At 35.2% G+C, this 14,770-nt stretch overlaps 1 protein-coding gene across 1 annotated transcript in view; it reads right to left on the reverse strand.

Annotated features, from left to right (window-relative positions):
- Window positions 1-1,551: 1,551 nt before the first annotated feature.
- The window catches only part of LOC148949590 (uncharacterized), a 59,928-nt gene continuing 46,709 nt past the window's right edge, over window positions 1,552-14,770 (reverse strand). The window contains exons 4-5 of the mRNA XM_089093620.1: window positions 3,655-3,823; window positions 1,552-1,665 (exon numbers count right to left, since the gene is read on the reverse strand). Coding sequence (XP_088949746.1) covers window positions 1,596-1,665; window positions 3,655-3,823 — 239 coding nt within the window. The 3' untranslated portion in view covers window positions 1,552-1,595. The remainder of the gene's footprint in view (window positions 1,666-3,654; window positions 3,824-14,770) is intronic.

Here is a 14,770-nt window from a genome sequence, read left to right on the forward strand (position 1 = left end):
GCTGAATCCATTGACATAAAATCATAGTCCGTAAATTAAATTTAAAATAAATTTCCTCTCCAAAACTTGATTTAGCCTGATTATAATGACTCAATGTAGCAGAGTTTAAAACCAGCCCTTGCTAATACTGAATTTCTTGATCCTCTAAGATAAATCGTACCTGGCTTACTAAATTTGTTGGTAGATCACGGGAACCAAGACCGTCATTCCATAAGTAAGGCATTCCCACTCTTTCTTGTAATGACCTAATTTGGGATGGCCAAGACGTTTTCGAACCATAACTCAGCATCTGATAATAAGCAGCTCTTACTAGTCTATCTTCATTACACCCAAAGAGCTTCAACCAAAACCTAAACATCAAAATAGACCTATGTAATTTTTACGAATACAGGCCCATATAACCTTTGAGAATCTGTGAATGTGTTGTATGACGTAGTCTAAACAGTCTTTTATAATACTGGAGCTGGAGGGACTCCAACTTCTGTGCCGCTTCTCCCACAAATCTCTGCTCCATATTCTATCACTGGTAAAATTTTTGTATTAAATATTCTTGTATGCATTTTTAGATTTTTAATTCCCATTATCGTCGGATTTCTAAAAATTGCAGACATGGCCATTTGCCTCTATTAATTATTTCATCAACATGACTCTTTAAACTTTCATTTTCCGATAAAACAAATCCTAAATATTTTATTCTTTTAATTACTTTCAGTTCCTTATTATTAAATTTAAATCTATAATTATCTTCGCCACTTGTTTTCCTTTTTTTTAAAATAACAACTTCACTCTTTTCAACATTCAGCCTTAATTTTTTCATCTGCAAATATTCTTCTATTAGACTCAGAAGCGTCTGCAGATCTTGCGGTGTACTAGCCACCAAAGCAATATCATCTGCAAATAATAAAAGTGATAGTTTATGGGTAGACTAATTTTCGGAGCCCATCTATTCTCTAGAAAATCAAACATAATCTTCTGTTATTTTAGGCCAGTATCGATGTTTAAAAGTATCGTTATTTTAGACTAGTACGCTTAAGCACTGTCAGTGCGCATGTGTGGTGGGCTTTAGAAACTGTACCAAAAGCCCCAAAATCGAACCAGAAGGATCATGAAATGGGCTTTGATTGGATAAAAATTGTCGCACGACATCACTTTCGACCATTTAGAATAGTTCTCCGCTTATGTAAAGTTATTGAAAGGGAAAGTGGTATTTTATGTCTTAAGTCAAAGCGTCATTGAAGACCAATGAAAACCACTCTCGAATAAAAGCATAATTCCTCGCCACTGTTAGTTCAAATTTGAGACAAATGAACCCATATTTGAGACACACAGTTCCAGTTTAGAAAAGATGGTGAAAATAGCGATACTGGGGTGGGAAGTATGCGAGTAAGACTGTTGGGCAACATTTGTTATTTGTTTTTTTTACCCTGTTGTTATGCTGCTGTCCGCTGATTCAAGAGGTTTTAAGAATTATTGGCAAAACACGGAGTTGCTTTATGCTTTAATTAAGGTTAATCCTACTATAATTTAATTAAGGTTCTAAGCCACTGTGGCTGCATTTCATATTTTTATTTTGTTAATTGTCTTCACAAAATATTTTAGGTTTTGGATGTTTGTCTGTCTGCTTTCATAAGCTGGTTCATTTCGGGCGGCTTCCTTCGCACCGACCTGAAATAGAATATATTCATGATAAAATAAATCCATTATTAGAATACAATGTTCTGAAACTGGTAAAGCAGAATATGTTTCAAACGTAGCACTCAGAATATATTCAAGTTTGCACGGGCTATTCCCCCCCCCAAAAAAAAAAATTAAATAAAAGGAAAACCAGCGTATTACGTCAATATATATATATATATATATATATATATATATATATATATATATATATATATATATATATATATATATATATATATATATATATATATATATATATATATATATATATATTTTTATATATATATATATATATATATATATATATATATATATATATATATATATATATATATATATATATATATATATATATATATATATATATATATATATATATATATGAATGAGATTATTTTCCATTTTTAAACATCTGTTAACAATCGGGAAACATAAAAAAATCTGATGAAATGCAACACAAAATGTACAATAAGAAAAAAAAATGTAAATGTCAACAACTTGACTAAAGTAAAACAAATATATTACACTTTAAGAAAATATAACGTAAAAGTCATGGTTCAGATGAAGCAAACTTCAAAATTTAATCTGCCTTTCAATAACGGCGATGAGAGGGTCAGTAGGCCCCTATTTTGCTGTTAACCTAGAATTTCTGGCCCTAGGTGGGAGGTTTAAAAAGGTGCTTACAATACCTGTAATAACAAAACGGGGAGCCCTTTTATCTCCTTCTGGTAGAATGGGCCACAAGATAAAAACAAAAATTGGAGGATAACAAAAACACCATAAAGGGCTTGAAGTATAAAACAGTTAAGCAGCAATTTAATGTCAATAAGGAATCTGTAACTGTGGAAGACTTTATCTGCAAAGTGCTGAGCAAGGGCCAAACTAGTCAATTTGACTCAAACAGAAGGCCCAGAAGTAACAGCACTAGAAGTAATACGAACTTGATTTCCAAGCCGATGTGTAAGTAGAAGGCTGTGTCAGAATTGTTAAATTAGTACAGTAAATATTAATTACGGTTACGTATTTTGTAAGTTTACACCGGTAGTTTTTGGATATTTTCTTAACTAATGAAATTTGTAAAATGTGTGTACCACATTCAAGTAAATTTTTCAAATTTTCAAAGTTATGAGCACAAATATTTCATATAAAGTCTGGTATTTGTTAATTAAACGAATCACCCAAGAATTTCGCTTAGGTTAGAACTCAGAAAACCGGTTTCATTGCCACAAAGACAAGGGTGGTAGAATGCATTGGACTTTGGGCTGTATGTTTGCACATTAGGGGGGTGGGGTGGGGTTTGGTTAGGGGCGCTGTCCAAATACTTTACCCCCATCCCCTAATGCGCAAATATATAGCCCAAATCATATTATTATATAAACTAAAGGTATATGAAGGTTATATTTCATTAGGATTAACCTAGCTTCACTTCCTGGGTGCGTTTCCTTGAACTAACAAGTTTTGATGAATATTGTGTAAAATATAAAAAATACGAGTGTTGATACTTTAATGCTCATTAATGATTTAATTGTCACAAGATTGATCATTTATCTCCATTTTCCCTAATCTGATGATGATTGTGGAGAAAGTAATGCACTAAATATGCTAATTAACCGTATTTACAAAAAATCAATACAAAGTTAATCTTCGATCGTTTCAGCTTTTAATTCGCTCTCATCTGAAAAAAATGTCTTGGGACAGCACAATGATTGTAAGCTCCGCATGGTGGCTGCAGTTCAAACCTTTCTGTCACAAGACTTCTCTTGAGGAGTAGTGATCCTGGACTTAAATATAGCCCAGAAACTGACCGCTTTGTGTTTTTTGTTGGTCCCAGACACCTTTGGGCTGCAACGACTAGATTTGCCCTCCCATAGACTTTATTTTCTCCCCCTAGATTTTAAAAACACCATTTTTAGACTATTTTCATTGAAAAATACCTTTTTGTTTTTTTAATTGAAAAAGCAGCAAATTGGTCCTTACGTGTCTTGTCGTAAAATGCATATGCCAAGAAATGCGAAAATGGATACTAAACAAATTCCAGCCAAAAGCACTCCATATACAACCGGATTGGTGATGATGGCAAGAGGCTCGAGTGATGACTGACTCTCCTTCAGCTTCAAAATTGACTCAATCAATGACTGATTTAGTACTAGAAAAATGACAAAATTTTAGGTTAAAAGCAATTTGGGATTTTTAACTTGTCATATCATATGCAATAATTCAATTCAATTTATTCGAATAAAAACATAACACAAACATTAATAACAATAAAGATCCTAGAAGATAACTTGTTAAGGACCAAGAGAAAAAAAATTAAAGTAACACTGAAAGAGAAAAAAAAATAGAAGAATAAAACATGGCTAATTAGAGCAAATTTGTTAAAAATGGAAATATTAAATTATACCATCAAGTTTTGTTACATTTTTATACAACTTGCAGAAACTTGTGGCTAGTTCAACACTGGAGGGAATTTTGTTACATTGAATAATAGATTTGTAAATGGGAGATTGCTGGGCAGCACTAGAAACGCATTTAGGAATTTTAAAGGCTCTATTGGATGAACGGAGACAATGGGCTTCCGAATTATTAATATTATCAAACAGTTCGTGGTAACGAACTGTAAGTAAGGAGCGACCCGGCTCAATGGTAACCGAAACTCTAAAAAACGGGATTTTGATACCAATAGATACATCAAAAGAATCAGATTTTAATTCTGATTTCAAATATATAAGTTTCATTAAGTTTAATCTTACCCATCAAACGTTACGCGCCTGAGAAAATTTGCCTGATTTTCGAAAAAAGTGTGAAACATCCCCTAAAAATTTTAGAACCTTAATGAACTTCGCACCATCAAATTCAGCGTATCAGAGAACCCTACTGTCGTGGTTTGAAGCTCCTATCTACAAAATTGTGGAATTTTGCATTTTTTGCCACAATAAATTACACGTTTGGGTTTTTTTTTTTTTGTTTTTTTTTTTTTTTTTTTTTTTTTTTTTTTACCCCGGGGTTATAGTATAGACCCAGTTGTCCTAGAAAATCGTTGGTGGGCTCATTTGAACGGAAATTAAAATTTAAAGTGCCCTTTTTAAGTGACCAAAAAAAATGGAGGGCAACTAGGCCCCCTCCCACGCTCATTTTTTTCCCAAAGTCACCCGATCAAAATTTTGAGATAGCCATTTTGTTCAGCATGGTCGAAAATATGATAAAAATGTCTTTTAGGATGACTTGATCCCCCAAAGTCCCCAGGGGAGGGCTGAAAGTTATGAACTTTACTCAATGTTAACATATAGTATTGGTTATTGGGAAGTATACAGACTTTTTCAGAGGAGATTTTTTCCGGTAGTTGGGGGAAGGAGAGGGACGGGGGCTATATGGAAGGATCTGTTCACGAAGGAAGTTTTCACGGGGTAAGGGACATTGCTATGAAGGGGGCGCCGGATTTCCCAGCATTATTAAAGAAAAAGATCAGGAATTAAATAAAAAAAAACAAGTTTTTTAACTGATCAACTGATTGTGATTAAGAGGTCATTTTTAAAGAACTGGAAAAAAAAATTTGAACTATAGTTTAAAGAGCAGGGTATTGACTAGGGGGCGAACCCCCTAATATACATGTTAAAAATTTATGAATATAGAAGTTCGTTACGTAAGTTAATTCTAAGTTACGTATATTTATTACTAATAAAAACGTTCGTAAATAAAATTAAACAAGTTTCGAGAAACCCATTTAACCAAATATAATATGCAAATTTTGTTTTAATTATTCATGTACGGTGAGCCAAAATCAAAACCTGAATTAATTCAAAAACTTTCAAAAATTAAATAAAAAAAACAAGTTTTTTTAACTGAAAGTAAGGAACGACGTTAAAACTAAACACGAACAGAAAGGAGTCCGTATATGAAGGGGGCTGTCCCCTCCTCCACGCCTCGCACTTTACGCTATAGTTTGACTTTCTCACAACTCTATTTTTTTTAAAAATAAAAAAAATTTAGCGTAAAGAGTGAGGCGTTGAGGAGGGGACAGTCCCCTTCATATACGGAATAATTTCTGTTCGTTTTAAGTTTTAACGTCGTTCCTTACTTTCAGTTAAAAAAACTTGTTTTTTTTATTTAATAATAGGTTAGGAGTTGAGGTGGAAGATTATTATGGAAAGCAGAGTAAGCAAGCGATAAATTTAGTTTTTGTATGATTTGATCAAGTGGAGCTATGCCAAAATCTGAATACAAATCACGAGTTGGATATAGACGGGGAAGCCGAAAAACTGCTTTAATGGCGCGGTTTTGGGCAAATTTGAGTTTTTTAATGAAGGACCGTTTTGTATTTCCCCAAACTGATCCGCAATAAGAAAGGTAAGGAAAAATAAAGGAATAATAGAGGGTAACTAGGATGTCAGGAGGAAGAAAATAATTCACACGGTTAATCATACCTACTTGTCTCAAAATTATTGCTGTTATGTAAGAAATATGATTAGAGAATGACATGCATGAGTCAATAAATACACCAAGAAACTTGGCAACCTCCACTTGTGGGATGATGTCGGAGGAGTACCTGAGACCAAGAGCAGGTTGAATAACGTCTTTGTTGTAGGGGGTTCTGAATAACACTATTTGACTTTTTTTGCTATTAATGGTCATGTTATTCGTAAGGCACCACGCCTGGACTTTGTTCAGAAGGACTTGGGCAGAGGTTACTGCCAATGGTAGATTGGTGCCAGTGATGAAGAAGTTGCTGTCATCAGCAAATAATACAGGATACACTGAAGGGCCCAGGTCTATAACAAGATCATTGATATACAGGAGAAATAAAATAGGGCCCAGAACGGAGCCTTGCGGGACACCCCTCCGAACAGGTAAGGGCTGAGAGGATACTCCACCTAGGCTCACACTCTGTACCCTTCCAGATAGATAAAAATCAAACCAAGAGAGGGGAACACCACGAATACCGTAGCTATTTAATTTACTTATTAAAATAATATGATCGACCATGTCAAAGGCCTGAGAAAAATCCAAAAATAAGCCCAATACAGTTTTTTTTAAGGTCAAGTTGTGAGTGTATGAACTGTGTGGCGTCAATTAGAGCATGAAAAGTTGAAACTTTTGGCCTAAAGCCAGATTGGTGAGGAGAAATCAAGGATACGGACTGCTGACTGTCAAACAGAAAGGGAGACAGACGTCTGAAGATGATTCTCTCAAGCACTTTTGATATAACAGGAAGAATTGAGATTGGAAAATAATTACCTATCTCAGTTGGATCGCCCTTTTTAAGAACTGGAATAACAATGGCTGACTTTAGTAAATCAGGGAAAACTCCGTGGGTTAAAGATAGGTTGGCAATATGCTTGATGGGCTCGTAAACAAAAGGAGATATGGTCTTCAGGAGCTTACTACTTAATCCAAGACAGTCAGGAGTAAAACTATTAGGGAGGGAACCGATGATTTAAAGTACCTCATTGCTATCAGTTGGGCAAAAAACATGGATCTAAAATTGAAGCAAGGGAATACAGCCTGTGAGGAGGAGTGGGAGTCAGTATGAGGAACATTCAAAAAATAATTATTAAATGCATCAGGTGCATGTAAAGGGTCAATTAATCTACCATTTGTGTCTTTAAGGCGAATAGGTATAGACTTTGATTTTCTATTTTTTGAAAGTATATCATTAATGGTGGACCATATCTTTTTCAGATTTCCTTTGCAATTGAGAATTTTTGTATAATAATAATTTTTCTTCGCTTCACGGATGAGTTTAGTGTATAAGTTTTTATAATGTTTATAATTAGATAGGTCAATATCACTACTGGTCTTACAGGCTAACTTATATAATTTGTTTTTACGATATGAGGAGACAATGAGGCTATGTGACATCCAGGGGCAAATAGGGATATTTTTCCGGTTAGGTTTACGAATAGGAAAAGTTGAATGGATAATCTCACTTAGCCTTTGCGCAAAACCATTTGTGGCAGAATTTACCTCGTGACAATTTAAGACATCGGACCAGTCAGTGGTTCTTAGGCAATCGATGAAATGGTTTATATTTGCAGAACTGTAGTTTCGAGTAGGTGTTGGGATATTAATTCTAGACCGTAGAGGTAGTGGTTGCGAAGGTAGAGACAAGTAAATAGGAAAATGGTCTGACAGATCCGAAAATACTATATTTGAGGACAGGTCATTTCCCAGGGAAATGGATACAAAAATGTTGTTAATTAATGTTGAAGTTGATCTCACAGGATCAACTCTACTGGGGAAAAAAATTGTGGGTAGAAGACCACTCGTGGTTACTGATTCAAAAAAAGTGTCAGATTCAATATTTTTACCAACATTAAGTAGGTTACAATTAAAGTCCCCAAGAACTATTGCCTTTTTATGGGGTAGATTAATAAAATTAGAAAAATCATCAAATAGATTTCAAAAATATGAGGTCGGAAATTGAGGGGGTTTATAAAATAAGGAGAGTATATAGGAATTTTGGCTAATAACTATGTTAACAATTATTGAACAAATACATCTGAGATTTATTTTTGTAGAGAAAATAGATTCGCAGTTCGATAGCCTGGTAAAATTTACATTCGAACGGATATAAAGTGAGATACCACCAGAACACTTAGTCAATCTCCTGGGCATATGGATTATTTGGTAACCAGGGAGTAAAAAATCGCTAGTGTCATCATTATCGGAAAGCCATGTCTCTGTTAATCCTATTACATCGAAAGGGCAGACACCATTAATTGAAATTAAATCTTTAAACTTGAGCCACTTATTCCGGATGCTTCTGATGTTGAAACAAAGAACATTAAGGGAATTATTATTTACTAGTTTTGGCTTCACATTAGTAGCAAAATCGAAAATATCAAGGTATTTACAACTAGCATTTGTTAAGGTACCAGGGGGGCTGCTTATAGGGTTGGCATGCTGATTATCATCTATATCGGGATAATTAAAAACAATGCTATTGGACAGGGATAAATTAGTTAAAAACGAAAAGTCACACATTAAATAGTCGTCAGGCGTTCTGATTGTGACTCAATCAGCCTATGTTGGCTTAAAACACTCTCAATTTGAATTTCTGCTTCGGAAACTATGGTCTCGCCAAAGTGAGTTTTTGCCAAATTCTTCAGAATAATGCATTTCAACTGATTGGGTAACTCTAATTGGGAGATGAGCATAGAGGTAACTGTAAAGCTGGCTAATTTAAAGTACACGTTTGATTCATCTTCCAAAGTATTTGGAGAAACTGTGTGAAATCTGTGGGGAGTAATTCCAGGTAGCTTTGTCGGTTTTGATGTCTTTCCGTGCGTAGGATTTTCCGAAAGGGGGTTCTTCAGTTTTGTTGGGGGGGCACTTGCTATCAAGGGGAACCATGCATTAGTTTTGTCTCGGATGAGATTATTCTGAAAACTTTCAACACTAGGGGAAGCATTGGGAACTCTTGGTGTCCGGGGGGATGCTGGTTGCCTGGGGCCTGTTGGTGGTTCAGGGGCTGTTGGTTGCCTGGGGTCTGTTGGAGGACGGGAGACCCGTGGTGTCCTCGGGACTCGAATTCCTAAAAAAAGGGATTGGAAGTTGTTGCTCTTTTGCTATTTTTAGTATATCCGCCCTTTGTGTATATTTCGGACAGTTTTCTTCATCTAGGGATTGGTGTTTGCCGTTACAATTAGTACATATTGGGTCAAATTGACAGTTTGACTCATTATGGTCCTTGCCAAGTCAAATCTTACAAATGTTGGAATCCTCTCTACAGTATTTATCTGAGTGACCAAGCTTTAGACATTTAATACACTGTAATGGCTTTTCTTTGTAAGGCTTGAAAGATTTTTGTTGGCCAAAGAGGAACACTTTGTCAATATTAAATTGTCCTTGAAGCTCAAACAACACAGTTTTAAAATTTGAGGTTTCAGTGGTTTCGCGACCAAGGGTATGAACACTAGAGACCGGAATGCATTCACCTTTTCCATTCATCAATGCTTCCATCAGGTCCGAGTTTAGAAATGATATAGGGATATTGTAGAGCACTATCTTTGTTTTTATTGGGCTTGGGGACCACAGGTGGGCTGTGACAACAACATTTTCAACACTTTTTAGCTCCATTATCTTTTTCACTGATGTGGGATCGTTCAAAAGGATATCTAGGGATCCTGATCTGTTTATATTCATATTAGAGTTGCAACGAATGGTCTTGAAGAGGGAAACTCGCAATTTTGGTAGATCACAGTTGGTAAACAAGCAATTATCAGATTGGGGAACTAGTTGAATAATTACCGGGGAATCGGCTGGATTTCTTGAAGAGTTGTTCGTGGTATCGGTTTGATGTATTATTGCTGAATCTGGTGGACTTTTTGTTCTCTGTCTTCTACGCTTAGCCGAGTTTACTATCTTAATGCCTTCATCATCTTTTTCAGTATCAGTTGTTGAGGGGGATGGACATTGGGTGGTATCCATGTTTTGTGTATGAATGCTCTTCAGAGAGATCGCTGGTACATTCGCAACTGTAGGGGGGTTTCTAGCACGGGATTTTGACGATGGTTGAAATGGTGACTTACTCATATCCCTATCAGGAGGTTGTTTTGGAGGCTCCTTTTTTCCAAACATTTGAGCTATTCAAACTCACAAATTCGAACACTAATTAGAAATTGTTTCACAATAAATTCAAAATAATCAACAATAACGAGAAAAGTACCTGTAATCTGGTTTAGTGTTTACTAATCAGTTGCCAAAAAATTAAATATTCACTATTTTAACAAAGTTAAATAGATTAGTGGGTCACCTTAAGTCGAAGTATTCACAAGTCTTATCAAAGACAGGAATTATTCACGTTTTATTCACAGGTTAGGTTGCAAAATTGCAGGTATCCAAATTATAAATAATTCACAATAGAAGTCTTATCAAAAACATGAATTAATCACGTTTTTGTACACCGGTTAGGTTGCGAAATTACATGAATCACAGGAGAAGTGTCTCCTCTGAACTCTCAATCAAGACTGATTGAGGTGTTAAGCCTGATAGCTTCAGGCTTAACACCTCTTCCCCATTTCTTTCAATTACCCTCCCCCGTGTTATCCTATGTTTTATTGCATATTTTTTCGCCAGCCTTTTCAAACAAGATGAATGATCGTAGGACCATTGGGGAAGGGCTCATAGCTGGTGATATTGCCAAGACGCTCGATTGGGGTTGGAAACTCATTCGGCTTCAAGATTGATTCGTTCGACGACTCATTTGGGAAATTTTTTAACGACGAGCTTTAGGCTAAAGAATAATTTTACATCGTTTTAACTGATTATAGGGTATACTATCGCGTGTAGGCTTAGTAAAGATCGATACTTCTTCATTTTTTTTTATTCTCATCACAAAGGACGGGTGAAATAATACTTTGTTGATAAACGAATGCCACAAGGCAAAAATAAAATAAAAGAAGTAATGTTAAAATCAAAACATGCATTAATGGCGTAGCTTGAATTAAAATCACTAAGATAACAATTAAAGAGTAATTTATAATTACAAAATAGAAAATTATGGCTCTATTCCTGGTAATTACCTCAGTTTCACCACTCGATCACTTTTTACCACTCATTGAGTGAAGCTTATACTAATTTTGAACATTCTTCTTACAGTCTTTTTTGTACTAAATTGTTTTTTTTTGTCTCAAAGACTAAATTATCTTTTTTTATCCGGTTTGTTTCCTATATAAACTCTACTAGTTTTATGTTACTAAGGGTAAGATAATACTTTATTGATAAACGTTTGTTTCGAGGGAAAACAATGAAACCGAATTTGCGTTCACGAAAACTTGAAAACAAAAACAAGAGCTCAGACTGAGCCACAAAGGAGCAAAAGAAACAAGTTAATAACAAGTGACAACATAAGAAATGAAGATAAATGAAACTGAATCGAGACGAAGGACGAGACGATAAAAAAGAGACGAAGGAGTCAAATTTACATTTGGACAAATATCAAGACAACTTAGCTAGAGAATGTTGGGAGAGGGCTTGTTCGGTCTCAGTTTCCGAATTTTGCCTTATTTCAAGTAACAAAATGGGCTGTTGAAAAATTAAAAGTGAATAACGGAGAGACAATAGTCCGACCGTCGAAAATCAACACAATCCCTGCAAAAGCGAAACTAAAAAATAAATAACCGAGCTCTCTGCTCAGTGTATTTTCGGTATATGAGATTTTCACTTTATTTGCCACCATAGTATAAGAATAGAAAAATTGTGCAGAATTTCAATGCTCCAGATATAACGGCAAAACTGGCCCGGTTACATGAAGACTTGTTTGAGTCTGCTATTTCAAAGTTTCAGCCATTTCATGGTCTTGTCCACGTTTTTGTTCTAGTAGATTATCTTTTGTTTTATTTTGGTCTTTTTTTTTGTAATTCATTACTCAACGTTTGTCTTGTTGTGTATATTAATTTAAAAAAAACAAAGTTTTTCCGTGAGAATTAAAGAGCGAAGTTGAAACTTAAAACGGACAAAAATTATTACTTCACAGCCTGTTTAATACATATTAATATAACTAGTACAAATAAACCAACTAATTATGTTTCCCTATGCTTTTAGGATTATACAAAACTAGCGCTTTACTGAAAGTTCTAGTGCCCTTTTTAAGTGACCAAAAAAAATGGAGGGCAACTAGGCCCCCTCCCACGCTCATTGTTTTCCCAAAGTCACCTGATTAAAATTTTGAGATAGCCATTTTGTTCAGCATGTTCGAAAATATTATAAGTATGTCTTTTAGGATGACTTAATCCCCTGAGGTTCCCGGGAGGAGGGCTGAAAGTTATGAACTTTACCCAAATGTTAACATATAGTATTGGTTATTGGGAAGTATACAGTACAGACGTTTTCAGGGGAGATTTTTCCTGGTAGTGGGGGAAGGGGGGGGGGGTAGGGTAGGGCAGGGACGTACGCAGGGGGGCCTCCGGGCTCCCCGAAATCTCACGATTTTTTTCATTTTCCCATAATTTTCTGATTTTTCTCACAGAGTAATGGGTTTGAAGGATTTGCCCCCCCCCCCCCCGAAACAAATTGCCCCCCCCCCCGAAACAAATTCCTGCGTACGTGCCTAGGGTCGGCGGTTATGTAGGAAGATCTTTCCATGAAGGAAGTTTTCATGGGGGGAGGGACATTGCTATAAAGGGGACGCCGGACTTCCCAGCATTATTTAAAAAAAGATCAGAAATTAAATATAAAAAAACAAGTTTTTCAACTGAAAGTAAGGAGCAACATTAAAACTTAAAACGAACAGAAATTATTACATATATGATTGGGTTCACCTCCTAGTCAATACCTCACTCTTTAAGCCAGATATTTTTTAGTACTTTCATAAGAGCTATTTATTCTAATTAACGGCCTTTGTGATTAAGCGGTCACTTTTAAAGAATTGGAACAAAATAAGAACTTTCACTTAAAGAGCAAGGTATTGACTAGGGGGCGAACCCCCTAATATACGTACGTATTAAAAATATATGAATGTACAAGTTCGTTACGTAAGTTAATTCGTAAGTTACGTATATTTATTACTAATAAAAACGTTCGTAAATAAAATGAAACAATTTTCGAGAAAGCCATTTAACCAAATAAAAGTAAATTAATATGAAAATTTTGTTTTAATTATTTATGTACTATGAGCCAAGACCAAAACCTACATTAATTCAAAAACGTTAAAAAACTAAATAAAAAAAGCAGGTTTTTTAACTGAAAGTAAGGAACGACGTTAAAACGTAAAACGAACAGAAATTATCAAACAGTTCGTGGTAACGAACTGTAAGTAAGGAGCGACCCGGCTCAATGGTAACCGAAACTGTAGAAAACGGGTTTTTGATACCAATAGATACATCAAAAGAATCAAATTTTAATGCTAATTTCAAATATATAACTTTCATCAAGTTTAGTGCTACCTATCAAAAGTTACGCGCCTGAGAAAATTTGGCTGATTTTCAAAAAAAGGGGAAAGACCCCTAAAAGTTATAGAACCTTAATGAAAATCACACCATCATATTCAGCGTATCAGAGAACCCTACTGTAGAGGTTTCAAGCTCCTATCTACAAAAATGTGGATTTTTGCATTTTTTGCCAGAAGAAAGATCACGGATGCGTGTTTATTTGTTTGTTTGTTTTTTTTTTTTGTTTTTTTTGTTTTTTTTTCCCAGGGGTGATCGTATCAACCCATTCATCCTAGAATATCGTGGGATGGCTTATTTGAACGGAAACTAGAATTTCTAGTGCCCTTTTTAAGTGACCAAAAAATGGAGGGCAACTAGGCCCCCTCCCACGCTCATTTTTTCCCAAAGTCACCCGATCAAAATTTTGAGATAGCCCTTTTGTTCAGCATGGTCGAAAATATGATAAATATGTCTTTTAGGATGACTTAATCCCCCAAAGTCCCCAGGGGGAGGGCTGAAAGTTATGAACTTTACTCAATGTTAACATATCGTATTGGTTATTGGGAAGTATACAGACTTTTTCAGCGGAGATTTTTTCTGGTAGGTGGGGGAAGGAGAGTGTCGGGGGATATATGGAAGGATCTTTCCATGAAGGAAGTTTTCATGGGGGAAGGGACATTGCTATGAAGGGGGCGCCGGATTTCCCAGCATTATTAAAGAAAAAGATCAGGAATTAAATAAAAAAAAACAAGTTTTTCAACTGATCAACTGATTGTGATTAAGAGGTCATTTTTAAAGAACTGGAAAAAAAATTCGAACTATAGTTTAAAGAGCAGGGTATTGACTAGGGGGCGAACCCCCTAATATACGTGTTAAAAATTTATGAATATAGAAGTTCGTTACGTAAGTTAATTCTAAGTTACGTATATTTATTACTAATAAAAACGTTCGTAAATAAAATTAAACAAGTTTCGAGAAAGCCATTTAACCAAATATAATATGCAAATTTTGTTTTAATTATTCATGTACGGTGAGCCAAAATCAAAACCTGCATTAATTCAAAAACGTTCAAAAATTAAATAAAAAAAACAAGTTTTTTAACTGAAAGTAAGGAACGACGTTAAAACTTAAAACGAACAGAAATTATTCCGTATATGAAGGGGGCTGTCCCCTCATCAACGCCTCGCTCTTTATGCTAAAGTTTGACTTTCTCACAACTCTATTTT

Source organism: Artemia sp. Qi Xiang Cuo, chromosome 8, assembly GCF_049724085.1.
Source record: "Artemia sp. Qi Xiang Cuo chromosome 8, ASM4972408v1, whole genome shotgun sequence".
Classification (NCBI taxonomy): Eukaryota; Metazoa; Arthropoda; class Branchiopoda; order Anostraca; family Artemiidae; genus Artemia; species Artemia sp. Qi Xiang Cuo.